The sequence below is a fragment of the Myxine glutinosa genome, chromosome 1 (genome assembly GCF_964187855.1).
Source record: "Myxine glutinosa chromosome 1, kmMyxGlut1.1, whole genome shotgun sequence".
Taxonomy (NCBI): Eukaryota; Metazoa; Chordata; class Myxini; order Myxiniformes; family Myxinidae; genus Myxine; species Myxine glutinosa.
The window spans coordinates 10,135,562-10,154,812 of record NC_136261.1 but is presented as its reverse complement, the minus strand read 5'-3'; the positions used below and the strand labels follow the sequence as shown (position 1 = coordinate 10,154,812).

At 57.7% G+C, this 19,251-nt stretch overlaps 1 protein-coding gene across 1 annotated transcript in view; it reads right to left on the bottom strand.

Annotated features, from left to right (window-relative positions):
• LOC137416139 (epidermal growth factor receptor kinase substrate 8-like) overlaps positions 1-19,251 on the bottom strand; it is a 117,692-nt gene that overhangs the window by 86,791 nt on the left and 11,650 nt on the right. Inside the window, exons 4-5 of the mRNA XM_078781586.1 lie at positions 16,568-16,669; positions 9,731-9,857 (exon numbers count right to left, since the gene is read on the bottom strand). Of these exons, the coding sequence (XP_078637712.1) occupies positions 9,731-9,857; positions 16,568-16,669 (229 nt within the window). The remainder of the gene's footprint in view (positions 1-9,730; positions 9,858-16,567; positions 16,670-19,251) is intronic.

Below are 19,251 nucleotides of genomic sequence, written 5' to 3'. Positions count from 1 at the left end.
GTGCCAAGGTGAGTGGCGATATACGTGGAAATGTACATGATGTGAGGAAAGCTTCAGTCGGCTTGGGGGTTGATTTGGAGCCGGGTGTTCGTGAGAGGCCGTTGGTGAAGTGTGCGACAGGTATGGTGTGCGAAGGAGGAGGTGTGCGAGAATGTCCGACTCTGGGATGTGTGAGGAAAAAGTGCGCGCCAAAGAGTGAGTGTGCTGTCGAGAGTGAGTCGGTCGTAGCGCATGTGCGAGGGAGCACATGGAAGCGCGTAGTGAGGCGTGTTACAGAGGAAGTAACGGGAGAGTGTGCGCAAGAGTGTGCGCGAAAAAGGTGTGTAACGGACAGGTGCATGGGGAAAGAGTGCGCTGTCAAAAGTAAGGAAGAATGCACACCTGTGGTGAGTGTTACAGAGGATGTAACGGGAGAGTGTGCGCAAGAGTGTGCGCGAGAAAGGTGTGTAACGGACGGGTGCATGAGGAAAGAGTGCGCTGTCGAGAGTAAGGGTGAGTGCGCTGTCAAGAGTGGTGGTGAAAGTAGTGAGAGTGACACGGAGCGTGAGTTGGTTGTGACAGGTGAGAGAGGATGTACACCTGGAATGGAAGGATGCACACCTGGCATGGTAGAGCGTGTGTGGGAATGCACACTTGAGTTGGTAGTGAGGCACGTGGTTGGGTGTGCGAGTGAGAGCACACCTGTGATTGTCAGGGAGGAGGTGACCGAGGAGGGGGCGCGAAGAGGTGTGTTGGTGAGGTGTGCAAACGACGAGTGTGTGCAAAGGTGTTCGGTGGTCAGGTGTGTGACCAAGTCTGTGAGCGGAATGAGTGTACCGAGGTGTGTAAGAGAAGGTACGACGAGGAGCATGGGAACAGCTGGATGTATGAGCAAGAAAGGGGTAGCGTATGCGTGTAAGCATGCAAGTGAGGCATCGACAGTAACCGGGTTAGCGGTTAGAACGACATTTAGCCAAATCGGGCCCTCAGTGCGCGTCGGGCAGCTTCGCGTGCCGCGAGGACCAGCGGGGATCCGAACCATGGCGGGTTCGAAAGGACCGCCGTACGTGATCCACGCTGGGCCGCGTTTGGAACGGCCGCGTCCGTGCTCCACTAGGTGGAGCGGGCAGCCCGATAGGAAGGGTCGTCATGGCGACCCCCTTTTGTTGAGGCGTTCCGGCAGGTCGAGATCGGGCCATGGGATGGCTCCGTGCCGAGGTGGTGCGTGGGATCTCGGCCCGGGTAAGCGTCCTTCCCTGCACCGAGTGCCGGACGCATCCAGCCGCCGGCACCAAACAACCCGCATTCGTTGCTCGGCTTTATGAAGCCGGGCTGTGGAAGTGAATTGGCGCACCGAGAGGCACTAGTAAGTAGACTGTAATGATGAGGATAGTGGTCTGGACCCGAAATTAGAAAAACAAAATTTCATGATTGGCAAAGGATTGGCAGAGTGATGATGGGTAATGGTACAGTGATTGGCAGATGATTGGCAAATTTTTGATTTGTTGGATTTGGACAAGCAAAATTGATAGTGAGAGATCCCCGATGTGGTGGGATGGCAACTCTGTCATCCCTCACAGCGGGGGCAAAGGAGCACTAGATTTATGGGGTTGATGGCAGTGAAAACTAGCCCGGGAGGGTTTGGATAATGTGTAGGGATCTAGCGAAGATGACAAGAGGAAACGTTAAGATTAGTTAGTGACTGATACCTGTAGTGGGGACGCAGGTAGATTAGTGTGGATTATAATGACGAGGGAGCGCAATAGTTTAAAGGGACGACTGGGAAGTGCAAGTTTCAGAGGGGAGTAGTTAGATGAGATGATGCCGTGTGTTTGAGGATTGGAAGTGTATTGTGAAAAGTGTGTAAGGAACAGGTGTGATTGCACAGGTGTGCAACTGAACAGGTGTGTGGAGCAGTGTATGAGGGAGTGATAGTGATGAGTTGTGTTGACCAAATGGTACAGGAAGGAAGGAGGGTGCAGGTGGCACCAGGTGTGAGTGCACAGGTGTGCACCAACAGGTGTATGGAATAAATGGTTGTGTGAAATACATGGAATGTGGAATACATGGAGTGTGGAGTATATGGAGTATTTGAATGGATGGTCGTGGAGTGAGTATGGTGGAAACTATGGAGTGGAGTGGATGGTGCGAAGGTGTGAGTGGGGGAAGGATGGACCCCCATTACGAATACCCGGGGAGGGTAGTGTAAGTGTTAGGTAGAGGGTATAGGTAAATTGTGGTTGGATATTGGCATCTGTGGTGCGTGGTGGAAGAATGATATTTGGATGGGTGCATTAGTGTTGTGGAAATGGCTGGGCGTGTAGCCTGTTAGTGTGTGTAGTTGGTTTGGGCACTCCACCACTGTGAGGATGTTGGCCAGGTGAGGCCGCAGGGGGGCTCTGGGTGCCGGTAGTTGTGGATGGGGCCCGAGGATCCGGAGGACGGACCCGTGTAGCCCAGTGCCAGAGGGCACCAAGGGGTGACAGAGCCAGGAGGGGCCTTCCCCAGTGAGTTAGGTTAGGGTGAGGAGCTAGGTAAGCTCGGGTGGCAACTACAGTGGTGGAGGTGTGCAGGTGGGTAGACCTGCTGGGAGAGCTACACGTCTCAGCCCAGAAATTGTGCAAGGGCACCGGGAGATGAATCAGGGGAGTGAGACCCCAAATTGAGAAGCACCACAGTTTGGTCAATGGGAATTGGTTTTTAGAACCCATAGTGTAAGTTGGCCAATGGATTGGCAGGGAAAGACCCCGGGTAGTGTAAAAGTGTGTTAAAGTCATTTAGAGGATAGCTAGGATTGAAGTCTCCTCGCACCATCTGCATCCACTCACCTGAGATGACGTACCTCCACACCATGCCAGGTTGTTTTATTATTTTTGATGCAAATGTTTGGAATGTGAGACGCATCATGACGTGGGTGTGACATTGTGCTTGATGTTCCATCTCTTCCTCCTTATGAGGATTGATGATGAATTGGTGATGGCAAATTTTGGATAGAGGGATTGTGGAGACGAATTTGGTATAAGGGAAATATGGGAAGACGTGACGATAGCGACGGATTGGTAAATGTGTAGATTTTTGTAAATATGGGGTAAGGGCAAGGGTAGTGTAGGTGACAGGGGGGGTGACGTACGGTAGGGACGAGCTTTTCTCACTTCGCTCTCCGTACGCATTTCACCTTGCATTACCTTATTGATGTGTACCCTTGTGACCCTACCCCTCGCTCATCTGTCTTCCCCCCTTTTTGTCTCCCACATGACCTGAGCGCCACTGGGCGCCGAGGGGGCGTGCGTGAGTCGGCCATTGTGCGCCCGGAACTCCCAGAACCAGCTGTCTGCATCGATGCACCACATTATGGACCACATGTCTGTGGCCGAGCAGCACTTATGGACCCCATGGGTTGGGGCACGGCCCTTCTGCTGGAACCGGCCATGAAGGCCCGAAATCTTGCTGGTGGACCTTGGCCACAGGGCACCGATGCCCCACAGGTGAACCACACTAGTCGGCCCTGTGGGCCATAAATAAAATAAATAAAAATGGACACGTTGGGTGCATTTCATTTTCAGTTCAAATAGGTCGCCAGTAAGAAAATGAAGGAAAAGACAACAACTGGAAGAAATAATAATAGCCAGCAGAGGGAGCCGAAGCGCAAGAGACCACCTGCAGGGTTAGGGGTTGTCGATTTATTTTATTCATTGAACAGTGATGACTGTGCACCGATTGGTGCTTGAGGGTGTGTTGGTGCATTATGGGTGCTTTCATGGTGCATTGATGCAGAGCAGACTGTCTCCCCCCCCCCCAGAAAGAACAATCACAGGTCCTGGGTTGCGTTTTGTAAATAAAGTAGCGTCAATTGTAACTAATGCTCCCCACCATCAGTGTGTAGTTTGAAGACTATTCCGCAATTCGGTTAACTGTGGGCATGAGTCTGTTAGGCAGGGTGCAATGGAGCAGCGGGACATATTTATTTTTGTTTTAAAACTGTCACACTCAGGGTCAGGTTAAAAGTAGAGGGAACTACACCTACGTGTCACACTAAATTAAAGTTATAGGCCCGGGGCGTACCTAACAGGAGGAGGGTGCAGTGTTGCGGATATGAGGATTGCATTTTTTTGATTGTGTGTATTGTATTGTGGTAAATTGCTATGTAACATTGTTGATTATGGCCCCTCCTGCCTCCGGAGTTGTGTAAAGGTAAAAAGGGCGTCCCGGTAGTTAATTCCATGAAACACCACATTGAAGGACACGATAAAACCCTTGTTCAGTAGTTTATATCCTTATTATGTGTTTTAGAGTAAGGCCTTGTCTTCCATTAACATGACACTCCATTGCACCGAGTAAAAGAGATAGATTCCCTTCATTCCCATTCCCAAAAACCTCCATTTCCCCTTTCGTAATGGCCAAGCCTCAATTTGGCAATTACATCCCCTCCAAAGCCGCCATTGACCACGAGGCAGGGTTGGGGAAGAAAGGTGGGTCTCCACCTCGTCATAGAGGGGAGGAGTAAGTCGGCCCCGCTCATCCAACCCAGAACGAGGGGTTTGGCTTGAGAGGGCGGAGAGAGAATGCTTGGGGGAGGTTCGCAAAGGGTGAAGGGCGGGGCCTATATAACCCGCCGCGGGACGCTCCCCAAGCAGACAAGCAGATGAGTCCAAGAGAGTTGCAAAAAGGTCCAAGGCTGAGCTGAGCTGCGTGGTGAGAAGACAAGCAGATGAGTCCAATAGATGAGCTGAAAGGCTGAGCTGAGCTGCGTGGTGAGAAGACAAGCAGATGAGTCCAAGAGAGTTGCAAAAAGGTCCAAGGCTGAGCTGAGCTGCGTGGTGAGAAGACAAGCAGATGAGTCCAAGAGATGAGCTGAAAGGCTGAGCTGAGCTGCGTGGTGAGGTGGAAAGGAAAGAGCTGGGTCGTCAGAGCAGGGCTGAGTTGTGAGGTCCAAAAGCAGAAGATCATCCAGGGAAGCACAAAGCCTGCTATTCGTCACCTTGCGCGCCAGCAGCAGCGTCTACAGCAGCAACAAGACTCGACAGCCGTTTGGGGCCTGGACGGCAGTTTGGAGCAGGGCCGCGAAGGGACGGCGGCTGCCGAACGCGCCGATCGTGCTACCAGCTCCGGACCTTCCTCTCCTTCCAGCTATTCCTGCCTGCATGTTCCCCATTTGCGTACGTGAGTTTGTTTTGTTTGTTCTGTCCTGGGTAGGTAATTAAGTCTGTATAAGCTAGTATTTTCCCTGTGTCTCTAAAAGCTTCTGTATATTATTTTCTTATCTTTCCTTCTCCTTGGTTATTTTGAGCCTGTAAATAGTAAATAAATTTAGTAGTATTTTCAACCTTTGTTTCGTCTTTTTTATTCCTTTTCTTCACATCCGTCGTCTTTGTCTTTTCCCTGATTGAATAGCTGTGGCACGATACGGCCAACGTCTGGGTGAATCGGGTTTAGTCGGGAAAAAACTGTTCGGTCGCGGGGCCCCCGCTCGGCAAAAAAAACATCCTTAACCGCGAACCGTAACAATATATACACATTATCCCGGAGCGTTTGCCTGGGAAAGGCGAGAGGGGGCATGCCCGGGCGTGCTGGGTGAGCCCGGCATGGTGATCGCTCCGCGTCCTCGGTAGGTGCAAGGTGATTGTGTATACCCAGCGGTAGCCGCTACACACGTCCCCCCAGAATCGACTTGCACCGGCAGGGTCAATTTAAGGGGGGTCCTGATGACCCGGCCGAAGCGACCCCTGGCGGGTCGTGGGGGGGGGGGGTCCGGTGTGGTGGTGGGCGGTCGAGTGGGGGGCACCGTGGATGGGGGGCGGCCTCGCCATGGCGGAAGGGCCAACCGTGGCGGTTGGTCGATGTCCACGTGCGCCGGCTTGAGGCGGTCCACCGCAATCCGGTCCGACCTGCCGCCGATGTCGATGACGAACGACTTGTCGTCCCGTCGCAGGACCTGGAAGGGCCCATCGTACGGCGGCTGGAGTGGCCCCCGATGTGCGTCATGACGCACAAAAACGTACTCCACTGTGCGAAGCGCTGGGGGGACGTAGGTCTGGGGGTCACTGTGGTGGGATGTTGGCACGGGGGCAAACCGTCGGGCGGTCTCCTGGAGGTCCGAGCGCTGGTGAGCTGCGGACCAGGGACTGGTAGCGTCGGGCACGAATTCGCCCGGGACGCGTAGCGCGTGGCCGTAGACAAGCTCGGCGGTGGACACCAGGAGGTCCTCCTTGGGGGCCGTACGGAGGCCTAAAAGGACCCACGGCAGCCGGTCGGCCCAACCGCCATCCTGAAGGCCGGCCATAAGCGCGGCCTTCATGGAGCAGTGGAATCGCTCGCACAACCCGTTAGCTTGGGGGTGGTAGGCCGTAGTACGGTGGAGCTTGACCCCCAGGTTGCGGGCGACCGTGCCCCACAGCTCGGAGGTGAACTGCGGTCCGCGGTCCGACGAGATGTCCGCCGGTGCGCCAAAGCGGGCGACCCAGGTGGGGATGAAAGCCTGCGCCACGTCGGCGGTGGTGGTGGAGACGAGGGGAACGGCCTCCGGCCACCTGGTGGTCCTGTCCACCATGGTGAGCAGGTGTGTGAAACCCCGTGATGGGGGGAGGGGCCCACCAGGTCCACGTTGACATGGTCGAAACGTCGTTCGGGCACGGTGAAAGGTGCCAGCGGGGCCTGGGTGTGTCGGTGGACCTTGGCCTGTTGGCAGACTGTGCAGGTGCTGGTCCAATCGCGGACGTCCCGTCGAAGGCCGTGCCAGACGAATCGCGCCGACACCAGCTTCTGGGAAGCTTTCGGCCCGGGTGGGAAAGGCCGTGGAGGGAGGCGAAGATGCTGCGTTGCCAGGTAACGGGCACGATGGGGCAAGGCTGGCCTTGGGAGACGTCGCAGAGCAGGACAGTGTCCGCGAAGGGGATGTCGGCCAGGCGGAGGCCTGTGTCCGCCGCCCGGAGGGCTTGCACCGTGGTGTCGGTGGTTTGGTCCGCCGCCATAAGCTGGAGGGCCGGGAACTCCGAGGTGGACCGCGTTCGCGCTGGCCCGAGAAAGACAGTCGGCCACGGCGTTGTCTTTGCCGGCGACGTGCCGGATGTCCGTGGTAAACTCCGACACGGCGGAGAGGTGGCGCTGTTGGCGGGCCGACCACGGCTCCGTGACCTTGGCCATTGCGTAAACCAATGGCTTGTGGTCGACGAACGCCGTGAAGGGTCGGCCCTCCAGGAGGTGGCGGAAATGGCGAACGGCCAGGTGTAGACCGAGGAGCTCACGGTCAAACGTGCTATATTTGAGCTCGTTCGGCCGGAGTTGCCTGCTGAAAAAAGCGAGTGGCTGCCAAACCCCGTTCACCCATTGCTCATGTACGGCGCCCACCGCATAGTCGGAGGCATCCATGGTGAGGGCGATGGGAGCGTTGAGCACCGGGTGAGCGAGCAGTGTTGCGTCGGCGAGGGCCCGCTTTGAGCTTTTAAAGGCCGTGTCCATTGCTGCAGACCAGACGACGTCGTGCTTGGCCGTGCTTGCCCCAGAGGGCTTCATAGAGGGGCCGCATGAGTTGAGCAGCGGGCACGAAGCGGTGATAGAAATTCACCATTCCCAGGAATTCCTGCAGGGCCTTTATGGAGCGGGGACGCGGGAACGTGGTGATGGCCTCGACCTTGGTTGACAGCAGCACGGCCCCGTTCTTGGTGATGTGGTGGCCCAAAAAATCAACGGCCATCGTGCCGAAGTGGCATTTGGCCGGGTTGACGATGAGGCCATGCTCACTGAGGCACCGGAACAGTGTTCGGAGATGGAGGAGGTGCTCGGCCCGGGACGTGCTGGCGACGAGGATGTCGTCCAGGTAAACGAAGAGGAACGGCAGGTCGCGCAGCACGCCATCCATCAAGCGCTGGAACGCCTGAGCCGCGTTCTTGAGGCCAAACGGCATTCGCAGGAATTCGAATAAGCCGAACGGCGTGATGACGGCCGTTTTTGGGACGTCGGCCGCCCTGACAGGTACCTGGTGATATCCCCGTATTAAATCGATCTTTGAAAAAATGACCCGTCCTGCCAAACGGGCAGAGAAGTCTTGGATGTGTGGGATCGGATACCTGTTGGGGGTGGTAGCGTCGATAAGGCGGCGGTAGTCGCCACATGGGTGCCAGCCGCCCCCTGGTTTTGGGACGATGTGTAGTGGCGAAGCCCACGCGCTACCGGAGCGCCGCACGATGCCGAGGTGTTCCAAAGCATCGAACTCGGCATTGGCCATGGCGAGCTTGGCTGGGTCGAGGCGGCGGGCTCTGGCGTAGACCGGCGGGCCCGTGGTTGGTATGTGGTGCTCGATCCCATGTCATACTGCGACGGCCGAAAACGTCGGCCGCGTGAGGGCCGGGAACTCCGTGAGCAGGCGAGCAAACTCGTTCGCCGCCGGGAGGGCGCATGCCAGCTCGGTCGGAGCAGAGCTGCTCAATGTGCATGCCAGGGAGCTGAAGGTCTCGGCGTTGATGAGGCGACGCCGTTGGACGTCCACCAGCAGTCCGTGTGCGCAGAGGAAGTCGGCGCCTAGCAGAGCCATGGGCACGCTTGCGGTTACAAAAGTCCAATTAAAGCATTGGCCGCCGAAGCAGAGGGTGACGTTGCGTGGGCCGAAGGTCCGGATGGCCGATCCGTTGGCCGCAACCAAGGAGGGGCCGCAAACCGCGGACTGCCTGTCCTGATCGGAGGCGGGTATGACGCTCAGTTGGGTGCCGGTGTCACACAGGAAGCGCCGTCCGGACGCTTTGTCCATGATGAAAAGTAAGTTGCCCGTGTGGCCGGCGCTCATGGCTGGTAATCAACGCCGGCCCAGCTGTTTCCCGGCTTGCCGAAGGTGCACGGTGGTCGGCATGTCCGGGCCTTCTGTCCGAACCTGGCATGATAATAACACCACGCCTGGTCAGGTGGAGGCTCCGGTCGTCGTGCTGGAGGTGGTCGGCGCGGCGTAGCGGCCGCCAATTGCGTCGGCAGTTCGGTCGTCGACCGTGCCGGGTGCTCGTGCGCCATGGGCATTGCTTCGGATGGCGGTGGGCTCCAGGTCGCTGCTCCAATGCGTTGGCCTGCCGCGGAGATCTTGTCGGCTTCCCTGGCGAGGGCGCGGGGATCCGTGATCATCGTGCTTGCCAGGGCGAGGCGTACCGGGCTAGGCATCTGACGGAGGAACAGCTCCCGGAACAGGAATGCCGGAGAGTGCTCACCGAGCAGCGAAAGCATGTAGTCCATTCGCTCGGACGGGCGCGTGTCGCCGAGCTCGGGCAGGTCGAGCAGGCGCCGTGCGTGTTCCGCTGATGAGAGGGCGAAAGCGTCGAGGAGGAGCTGTTTAATCGCGTCGTATTTGTCAGCGGCTGGCGGGCGCTCGAGGAGGCTCAGGGCGCGGGCCATGGTGGCTGAGCCGAGTGCTGCTACCACATGGTGGAAGCGGGTGTCGTCGGCAGTGATGCCTCGCAGGGCGAACAGGGAGTCTGCCTGTGCGAACCAAACCGCCGCGTGAGCCTCCCAGAAGGTAGGCAGTTTGAGGGCAACTGCCGTGTCCATGTCGGGTCACCAATGTAGGAGCTATGCTCCAACGTAAATCGAAAGAATGGACGCGACAAAAAGCTGGAATTCGTCCGAGTTTCTTTATTGTGTCAAATCAACTCAGGTATCGCTCTGGGTCCTCAGTAGGTGCAAGGCGATTGTGTATACCCAGCGGTAGCCGCTACACCTTGTGTAAGTCGGTAAAAAACAAACAATGTGATCATAAAAGAGTGAAGTCCTTACATACCCCCTGGTCCTTTGTGTTTGCCTTTCTTGTTCTGCTTGCGGCGTCTTAAGTCCGTATACGCTTCAGTGGCCTTTTGCAACTTGGCAATGAAGGCCTCAATGTCGTCCAACAACCGGTTCAACAGCTCCTGAGTACACAGCACCGTAGCACAACGTTCAGCAATAAACAAAATGGTAGCACAAACAGCTCGGCAGATGTGAATCTCGATTCCTGAGTTCAAACCAGTTCTGACAGGCATTGGTAGATGTTAATCCTGAATCCTGAGAGTAAGCCAGCCCTGAGGGCATCGGCAGATATAATCACGATTCCTGAGTTCAAACAAGCCCTGAGGGCATCGGCAGATATAATCACAATTCCTGAGTTCAAACAAGCCCTGAGGGCATCGGCAGATGTTAATCTCGATTTCTGAGTTCAAATCAGCCCTGAGGGCATCAGCAAATGTTTTTTTTTTTTTTTTTTTTTTTTTTTGTATACAAGGTCGAGGCTCGTGAAAGAGCGAACATTAATCACACAGAAAGACAAACCGACACATAAAACATATAACATAGGGAGCGGTAGACAAGATGGGGAGAGAGGGGGAAGGACACAAACACAACATTTGAGAGCAGGGACCGAGAGACATGGAGACATCGAGAGATCTGAGAGAGGGCGAGGGCTTGGGGGGGGGGCGTGGGAAGGGGGCGGTGGGAGAGGTATAAAACATATGGACACTGCCAGGACTTCCAGGAAAGAAGTTGGAATTTCAAACAAGGTGGATCTGGGGTGAATTAGCGGGGGTAGAAAAGATCAAGGTTTTGGATGCCGGACGCCACGCCAGGTTATTACCACGCCAGGTTCGGACACAAGGCTCGGACGTGCCGGCCCCCGTGCACTTTCGGCAGGTCGGGAAACGGCCGGGCCGGCGTTCATTCCCAGCCATGAGCGCCGGCCACTCGGGCAACTTGCTGTTTATTCGGGACAAAGCGTCTGGGCGGCGTTTCCTGTGTGACACCTGCGCCCAACTGAGCGTCATACCCACCTCTGAGCAGGACAGGCGGGACGCCGTTTGCGGCCCCTCTTTGGTCGCTGCTAATGGCTCGGCCATACGCACTTTCGGCCCACGCGTCGTCACCCTCTGCTTCGGCAGCCAGCGTTTTCAATGGACTTTTGTTACCACCAGCGTCCCCGTGGCTTTGCTGGGCGCCGACTTCCTCTGCGCGCACGGGCTGCTGGTCGACGTCAAACGACGTCGCCTTGTCCACGCCGAGACCTTCAGCTCCCTGGCGTGCACAATGAGCAGCTCCGCGCCGACCGAACTGGCGTGCGCCCTCCCGGCAGCAAACGAGTTCGCTCGCCTGCTCGCGGAATTCCCGGCCCTCACGCGGCCGACGTTTTCGGCTATCACGGTGCGGCACGGGATCGAGCACCACATACCCACTACGGGCCCGCCGGTCTACGCCAGGGCCCGCCGCCTCGACCCGGCCAAGCTCGCCGTGGCGAAGGCCGAGTTCGACGCGTTGGAGCACCTCGGCATCATGCGGCGCTCCGATAGCGCGTGGGCCTCGCCACTGCACATTGTGCCAAAGCCGGGGGGTGGATGGCGCCCGTGTGGCGACTACCGCCGTCTCAACGACGCTACCACCCCCGACAGGTACCCAATCCCGCATATTCAGGACTTTTCTGCCCGTTTGGCGGGACAGGTCATCTTTTCGAAAATTGACCTGATACGGGGCTACCACCAGGTACCTGTCCGGGCGGCCGACGTCCCAAAGACGGCCATCATCACGCCATTCGGCCTGTTCGAATTTTTGCGGATGCCATTTGGCCTCAAGAACGCGGCCCAGGCGTTCCAGTGCTTGATGGACGGCGTGCTGCGCGACCTACCGTTTCTTTTCGTCTATCTGGACGATATCCTCGTCGCCAGCACGTCCCGCACCGAGCACCTCCTCCACCTCCGAACACTGTTCGGTCACCTCAGCGAGCACAGCTTAATTGTCAACCCGGTCAAATGCCACTTCGGCGCGACGACCGTTGACTTTTTGGGCCACCGCATCACCAAGACCGGGGCCGTGCCGCTGCCGACCAAGGTCGAGGCCATCACCACGTTCCTGCGTCCCCGTTCCATCAAGGCCCTCCAAGAGTTCCTCGGCATGGTGAATTTTTATCACCGATTCGTTCCCCGCGCTGCTCAGCTCATGCGGCCCCTTTACGAGGCCCTCCAGGGCAAGCCGGCCAAGCATAACATTGTTTGGTCCGCGGCCATGGACGCGGCCTTCGCCAGCGCCAAACGGGCCCTCGCTGACGCAACGCTGCTGGCTCACCCGGTGCTCAACGCGCCCATCGCCCTCACTACGGACGCCTCCAACTACGCGGTGGGCACCGTCCATGAGCAATGGGTGGACGGGGTTTGGCAGCCACTCGCTTTTTTCAGCCGGCAACTCCGGCCGAACGAGTTAAACTACAGGACGTTCGATCGCGAACTGCTCGGGCTATTCCTGGCCGTTCGCCATTTCCGACACCTCCTGGAGGGCCGCCCGTTCACGGCTTTCGTCGACCACAAGCCGTTGGTCTACGCAATGGCTAAGGTCACGGAGCCGTGGTCGACCCGCCAGCAGCGCCACCTCTCCGCCGTGTCGGAGTTCACCACGGACATCCGGCACGTCGCCGGCAAAGACAACGCCGTGGCCGACTGTCTTTCTCGGGCCAGCGTGAACGCGGTCCACCTCGGCGTGGACTTCGCGCTCATGGCGGCCGACCAGATCACCGACGCCTCGGTGCAGGCACTCTGTGCGGCGGACACGGGCCTCCGCCTGGCCGACATTCCCTTCGCGGGCACCGTCCTGCTCTGCGACGTCTCCCAGGGCCAGCCTCGCCCCATCGTGCCCGTTTCCTGGCAGCGCCGCATCTTCACCTCCATCCACGGCCTTTCTCACCCGGGCCGGAAAGCTTCTCAGAAGCTGGTGTCGGCGCGTTTCGTCTGGCACGGCCTTCGACGAAACATCCGCGACTGGGCCAACGCCTGCACGGCCTGCCAGCGGGTCAAGGTCCACCGCCACACCCAGGCCCCGCCGGCACCTTTCGCCGTGCCTGAACGGCGTTTCGACCACGTCCACGTGGACCTGGTGGGTCCCCTGCCCCCCTCGCGGGGGTTCACCCACCTGCTCACCATGGTGGACAGGACCACCAGGTGGCCAGAGGCCGTGCCCCTCACCTCCACCACCACCGCCGACGTGGCGCAGGCGTTCATCGCCACCTGGGTCACGCGCTTCGGCGCACCAGCGGACATCTCGTTCGACCGCGGCCCACAGTTCACGTCTGAGCTTTGGGGCGCGGTCGCCCGTTCGTTGGGGGTCACGCTGCACCGCACCACGGCCTACCACCCCCAAGCCAACGGGTTGTGCGAGCGGTTTCACTGCTCCATGAAGGCCGCACTCATGGCCGGCCTGCAGGACGACGGTTCGGCCGACCGGCTGCCGTGGGTCCTTTTGGGCCTTTGCACGGCCCGCAAGGAAGACCTCCAGGCGTCAGCCGCCGAGCTCGTCTACGGCCAGCCGCTCCGCGTCCCGGGCGAATTCGTGCCCGACGCTACCAGTCCCTGGTCCGCCGCTCACCAGCGCTCGGACCTCCAGGAGGCCGCCCGACGATTTGCCCCCGTGCCGACGTCCCGCCACGGTGGCCCCCAGTCCTATGTCCCCCCGGCGCTTCGCACAGCGGAGTACGTCTTTGTGCGTCATGACGCGCACCGGGGGCCACTCCGGCCGCCGTACGATGGGCCCTTCCGGGTCTTGCGACGGGGCTACAAGTCTTTCATCGTCGACTTTGGCGGCCGGCCGGACCGGATTTCTGTGGACCGCCTCAAACCGGCACACATGGACGTCGACCAACCACCACGGTTGGCCCTTCCTCCGCGGCGAGGCCACCCCCCGTCCACAGTTCCCCCCGCTCGACCACCCACCACCACGTCGGACCCCTCCCCACGACCCTCCAGGGGTCGCTTCGGCCGGGTCATCCGGACCCCCCTTAAATTGACCCTGCCGGTGCAGGTCGATTCTGGAGGGGCGTGTGTAGCGGTTACCGCTGGATGCACACAATTGCCTTGCACCGGCCAGAACACGGCCAGACGCGCCTCTCCCGGGCATGCCCGGACTCACTGTTCCCGGGCACGCCCGAACCTCCTGGGCACGCCCGGTCTCGTCTTTCCCGGGCATGCCCGCTCTCGCCTTTCCAGGGCTCGCCCAGAGCGTCCGGGCATGCCCGCTATCGCCTTTCCAGGGCTCGCCCAGAGCGTCCGGGCATGCCCGCTATCGCCTTTCCAGGGCTCGCCCAGAGCGTCCGGGCATGCCTGCTATCGCCTTTCCAGGGCTCGCCCAGAGCGTCCGGGCATGCCCGCTATCGCCTTTCCAGTGCTCGTCCAGAGCGCCCGGGCACGCCCAGCCTCGACTTGCCAGGCCGCAGCCAAACACGCCCGGGCAGGTCCAGACTCGCCTTTCCAAGGCTCGCCCTTGACACCCGGGCATGCCCGGTGTAGCTTTTGCCGGGCAAACTTCCCGACATAAATGTGTATATATATTGCTGCCCGATAAAAGGGCTTGTCAGAATACCTGAGCTGTTTTGTTTCAATAAAGCAACTCGGACGAATTCCGTCTTTGGTCGCGTCAATTCTTTCGACTCGCGTTGGAGCGCAGTTCCTTCATAACAGTAAATAAAAGGAGCATGAAGGTGAAATTCGCCACAGGTGATGTGCAATGCGCACAGAGTAAAACGAGTGTTCATTTACATCCGTAGGATGTCTAATAAATAAAGAAGATGTAAGCACACCTGACGCTAGGCCGAGGCTTCAGACCTTGGCACGCTCACGAGGCTGCACCTTCGAATAAACTGTTCCAACCAATCATATTTGGCGGGCCTCTTACTAGTCTCTTTATATGCTAGTACATGAGGATAATGAGCTGCTGTGAAACATATACGAGAAATCTTATATCCTTTTTCAGTCGTTGACTTAATATTTTACCTCTGATGACCATGAGAGGTCAAAATGACATCATTTTAGTCTTAAAATCATCAAAATTGTTTATGAAACTTAACTTATCCTGTCGTACAGAACATTTTCATTCTAATATAAGCTTAATGAATCACTGGTATGAATGTCTAATTCATCGACATTCATACCAGTGTCCATGAATTAGACATTGGGAACACGAAGGATCGACAAAATGGGATATGGGCGCAAGCAAAGGTACTCGGAGCATCGACAAAATGGGACATGGGAGCAAGCAAAGGTACTCGGAGGATCGACAAAATGGGACATGGGAGCAAGCAATGGTACTCGGAGGATCGACAAAATGGGATATGGGAGCAAGCAAAGGTACTCGGAGGATAGACAAAATGGGACATGGGAGCAAGCAATGGTACTCGGAGGATCGACAAAATGGGATATGGGACCAAGCAAAGGCACTCGGAGGATAGACAAAATGGGACATGGGAGCAAGCAATGGTACTCGGAGGATCGACAAAATGGGATATGGGACCAAGCAAAGGTACTCGGAGGATAGACAAAATGGGACATGGGAGCAAGCAATGGTACTCAGAGGATCGACAAAATGGGATATGGGACCAAGCAAAGGTACTCGGAGGATCAACAAGATGGGATATGGGCGCAAGCAAAGGTACTCGGAGGATCGACAAAATGGGACATGGGAGCAAGCAATGGTACTCGGAGGATCGACAAAATGGGATATGGGACCAAGCAAAGGTACTCGGAGGATCGACAAAATGGGATATGGGAGCAAGCAAAGGTACTTGTGGGATCGACAAAATGGGATATGGGAACAAGCAAAGGTACTCGGAGGATCGACAAAATGGGATATGGGATAGGGGAACAAGCAAAGGTACTCGGAGGATCGACAAAATGGGATATGGGAGTAAGCAAAGGTACTCGGAGGATCGACAAAATTGGGACATGGGAGCAAGCAAAGGTACTCGGAGGATCGACAAGATGGGATATGGGAGCAAGCAAAGGTACTCGGAGGATCGACAAAATGAGATATGCGAACAAGCAAAGGTACTCGGAGGATCGACAAAATGGGGGTATGGCAGCAAGCAAAGGTACTCGGAGGATCGACAAGATGGGATATGGGAGCAAGCAAAGGTACTCGGAGGATCGACAAGATGGGATATGGGAGCAAGCAAAGGTACTCGGAGGATCGACAAAATGGGATATGGGAGCAAGCAAAGGTACTCGGAGGATCGACAAAATGGGGTATGGCAGCAAGCAAAGGTACTCGAAGGATCGACAAAATGGGACATGGGAGCAAGCTAAGGTACTCGGAGGATCGACAAAATGGGATATGGGAGCAAGCAAAGGTACTCGGAGGATCGACAAAATGGGATATGCGAGCAAGCAAAGGTACTCGGAGGATCGACAAAATGGGGTATGGCAGCAAGCAAAGGTACTCGGAGGATCGACAAAATGGGATATGGGCGCAAGCAAAGGTTCTCGGAGGATCGACAAAATGGGAATGGGAGGAAGCAAAGGTACTCGGAGGATCGACAAAATGGGGTTTGGCAGCAAGCAAAGGTACTCGGAGGATCGACAAAATGGGATATGGCAGCAAGCAAAGGGACTCGGTGAAGATGTTCCACCATATCCAGGGATATGGTGACAATTGTGTTGACATGATTGCTAACGACTTCAGGTACCACAAGTAATGTTTTTTGTGCATATTTGACAAAGTTTTTTCTTTTTCGATTTTAGATTTTCTTTTTTTTAGATTTAGATTTAGATATCCAGAAAGGACGAGAGTTAGTTTGATCTTAAGTCATGACTGAAGTGAACAAACAAAAAACTTTTCTGCAAACCTGGAGTTGAGTCTCACGTGCTGAGCCTTGAATTGAGTCTCGCGCATCCGGGGTCGGATCCTCATTCAAATCTTGAACCTCAAATGTCACGTCTCGTTTCACCTAAAAAGAAATCCGTAACAACGTGTTATCCACGGCCTCAAATGTGCACCAAAATGTTCAGTTCTTGTACGTTTTCCATCACGTATGTATGTTTCATGGGATAAGAAAGTGAGTGCTTGCACGTGACCCGGAAGCTTGCCAATAAAATAATGAAAAGGTAAAGAAGGATAATGTGCCATTGTAGCGGTTACCGCTGGATGCACACAATCGCCTTGCACCGGCCAGAACACGGCCAGACGCGCCTCTCCCGGGCATGCCCGGACTCACTGTTCCCGGGCACGCCCGAACCTCCCGGGCACGCCCGGTCTCGTCTTTCCTGGGCATGCCCGCTCTCGCCTTTCCAGGGCTCGCCCAGAGCGTCCGGGCGTGCCCGCTATCGCCTTTTCAGGGCTCGCCCAGAGCGTCCGGGCATGCCCGCTATCGCCTTTCCAGGGCTCGCCCAGAGCGTCCGGGCATGCCCGCTATCGCCTTTCCAGGGCTCGCCCAGAGCGCCCGGGCACGCCCAGCCTCGACTTGCCAGGCCGCAGCCAAACACGCCCGGGCAGGTCCAGACTCGCCTTTCCAAGGCTCGCCCTTGACACCCGGGCAGGCCCGGTATAGCTTTTGCCGGGCAAACTTCCCGACATAAATGTGTATATATATTGCTGCCCGATAAACGGGCTTGTCAGAATACCTGAGCTGTTTTGTTTCAATAAAGCAACTCGGACGAATTCCGTATTTGGTCGCGTCAATTCTTTTGACTCGCGTTGGAGCGCAGTTCCTTCATTGGTGACCTACCGACATGGATACGGCAGTGACGCTTAAACTGCCTACCTTCTGGGAGGCTCACGCGGCTGTTTGGTTCGCTCAGGCGGACTCTCAGTTCGCCCTGCGAGGCATCACCGCGGACGACACCCGCTTCCACCATGTTGTGGCGGCGCTTGGTTCCGCCACCGCGGCCCGCGCCTTGAGCCTCCTCGAGCACCCGCCGGCTGCTGACAAATACGACGCGCTGAAGACACTCCTCCTCGACGCTTTCGCCCTCTCACCGGCAGCACGCGCACGGCGCCTGCTCGCTCTGCCCGAGCTCGGCGACAAGCGCCCGTCAGAGCGCATGGACTATATGCTCTCATTGCTCGGTGAGCACTCTCCGGATTTTCTGTTCCGCGAGCTGTTCCTTCGCCAGCTGCCTCACCCGGTACGCCTCGCCCTGGCTGGCACGTTGATCACGGATTCCCGCGCCCTCGCCAGGCAAGCTGATAAGATCTCCTCGGCGGGCCAGCACATCGGCGCGGTTACCTGGAGCCCGCCGCCGTCCGAGGCGACGCCCATGACGCCCGAGCGCCCTGCGCGGTTGGAGGCCGAACTGCCGGTGCAACTGGCGGCCGCCACGCCGCACCGCCCGCTTCCGACACGACGGCCGGGGCCTCCACCTGACCGGGCGTGGTATTATTACCACGCCAGGTTTGGACACAAGGCTCGGACGTGCCGGCCCCCGTGCACTTTCGGCAGGTCGGGAAATGGCCGGGCCGGCGTTCATTCCCAGCCATGAGCGCCGGCCACTCGGGCAACTTGCTGTTTATTCAGGACAAAGCGTCTGGGCGGCGTTTCCTGTGTGACACCGGCGCCCAACTGAGCGTCATACCCGCCTCCGAGCAGGACAGGCGGGACGCCGTTTGCGGCCCCTCTTTGGTCGCTGCTAATGGCTCGGCCATACGCACTTTCGGCCCACGCGTCGTCACCCTCTGCTTCGGCAGCCAGCGTTTTCAATGGACTTTTGTGACCGCCTGTGTCCCCATGGCTTTGCTGGGCGCCGACTTCCTCTGCGCGCACGGGCTGCTGGTCGACGTCAAATGTCGTCGCCTTGTCAACGCCGAGACCTTCAGCTCCCTGGCGTGCACGATGAGCAGCTCCGCGCCGACCGAACTGGCGTGCGCCCTCCCGGCAGCGAACGAGTTCGCTCGCCTGCTCACGGAATTCCCGGCCCTCACGCGGCCGACGTTTTCGGCCGTCGCGGTGCGGCACGGGATCGAGCACCACATACCCACTACAGGCCCGCCGGTCTATGCCAGGGCCCGCCGCCTCGACCCGGCCAAGCTCGCCGTGGCGAAGGCCGAGTTCGACGTGTTGGAGCACCTCGGCATCGTGCGGCGCTCCGATAGCGCGTGGGCCTTGCCACTGCACATCGTGCCAAAGCCGGAGGGTGGATGGCGCCCGTGTGGCGACTACCGCCGTCTCAACCACGCTACCACCCCCGACAGGTACCCGATCCCGCATATTCAGGACTTTTCCACCCGTTTGGCGGGACGGGTCATCTTTTCGAAAATTGACCTGATACGGGGCTACCACCAGGTACCTGTCCGGGCGGCCGACGTCCCGAAGACGGCCGTCATCACGCCGTTCGGCCTGTTCGAATTTTTGCGGATGCCGTTTGGCCTCAAGAACGAGGCCCAGGCATTCCAGCGCTTGATGGACGGCGTGCTGCGCGACCTGCCGTTTCTTTTCGTCTATCTGGACGATATCCTCGTCGCCAGCACGTCCCGCGCCGAGCACCTCCTCCACCTCCGAACACTGTTCGGTCGCCTCAGCGAGCACGGCTTAAT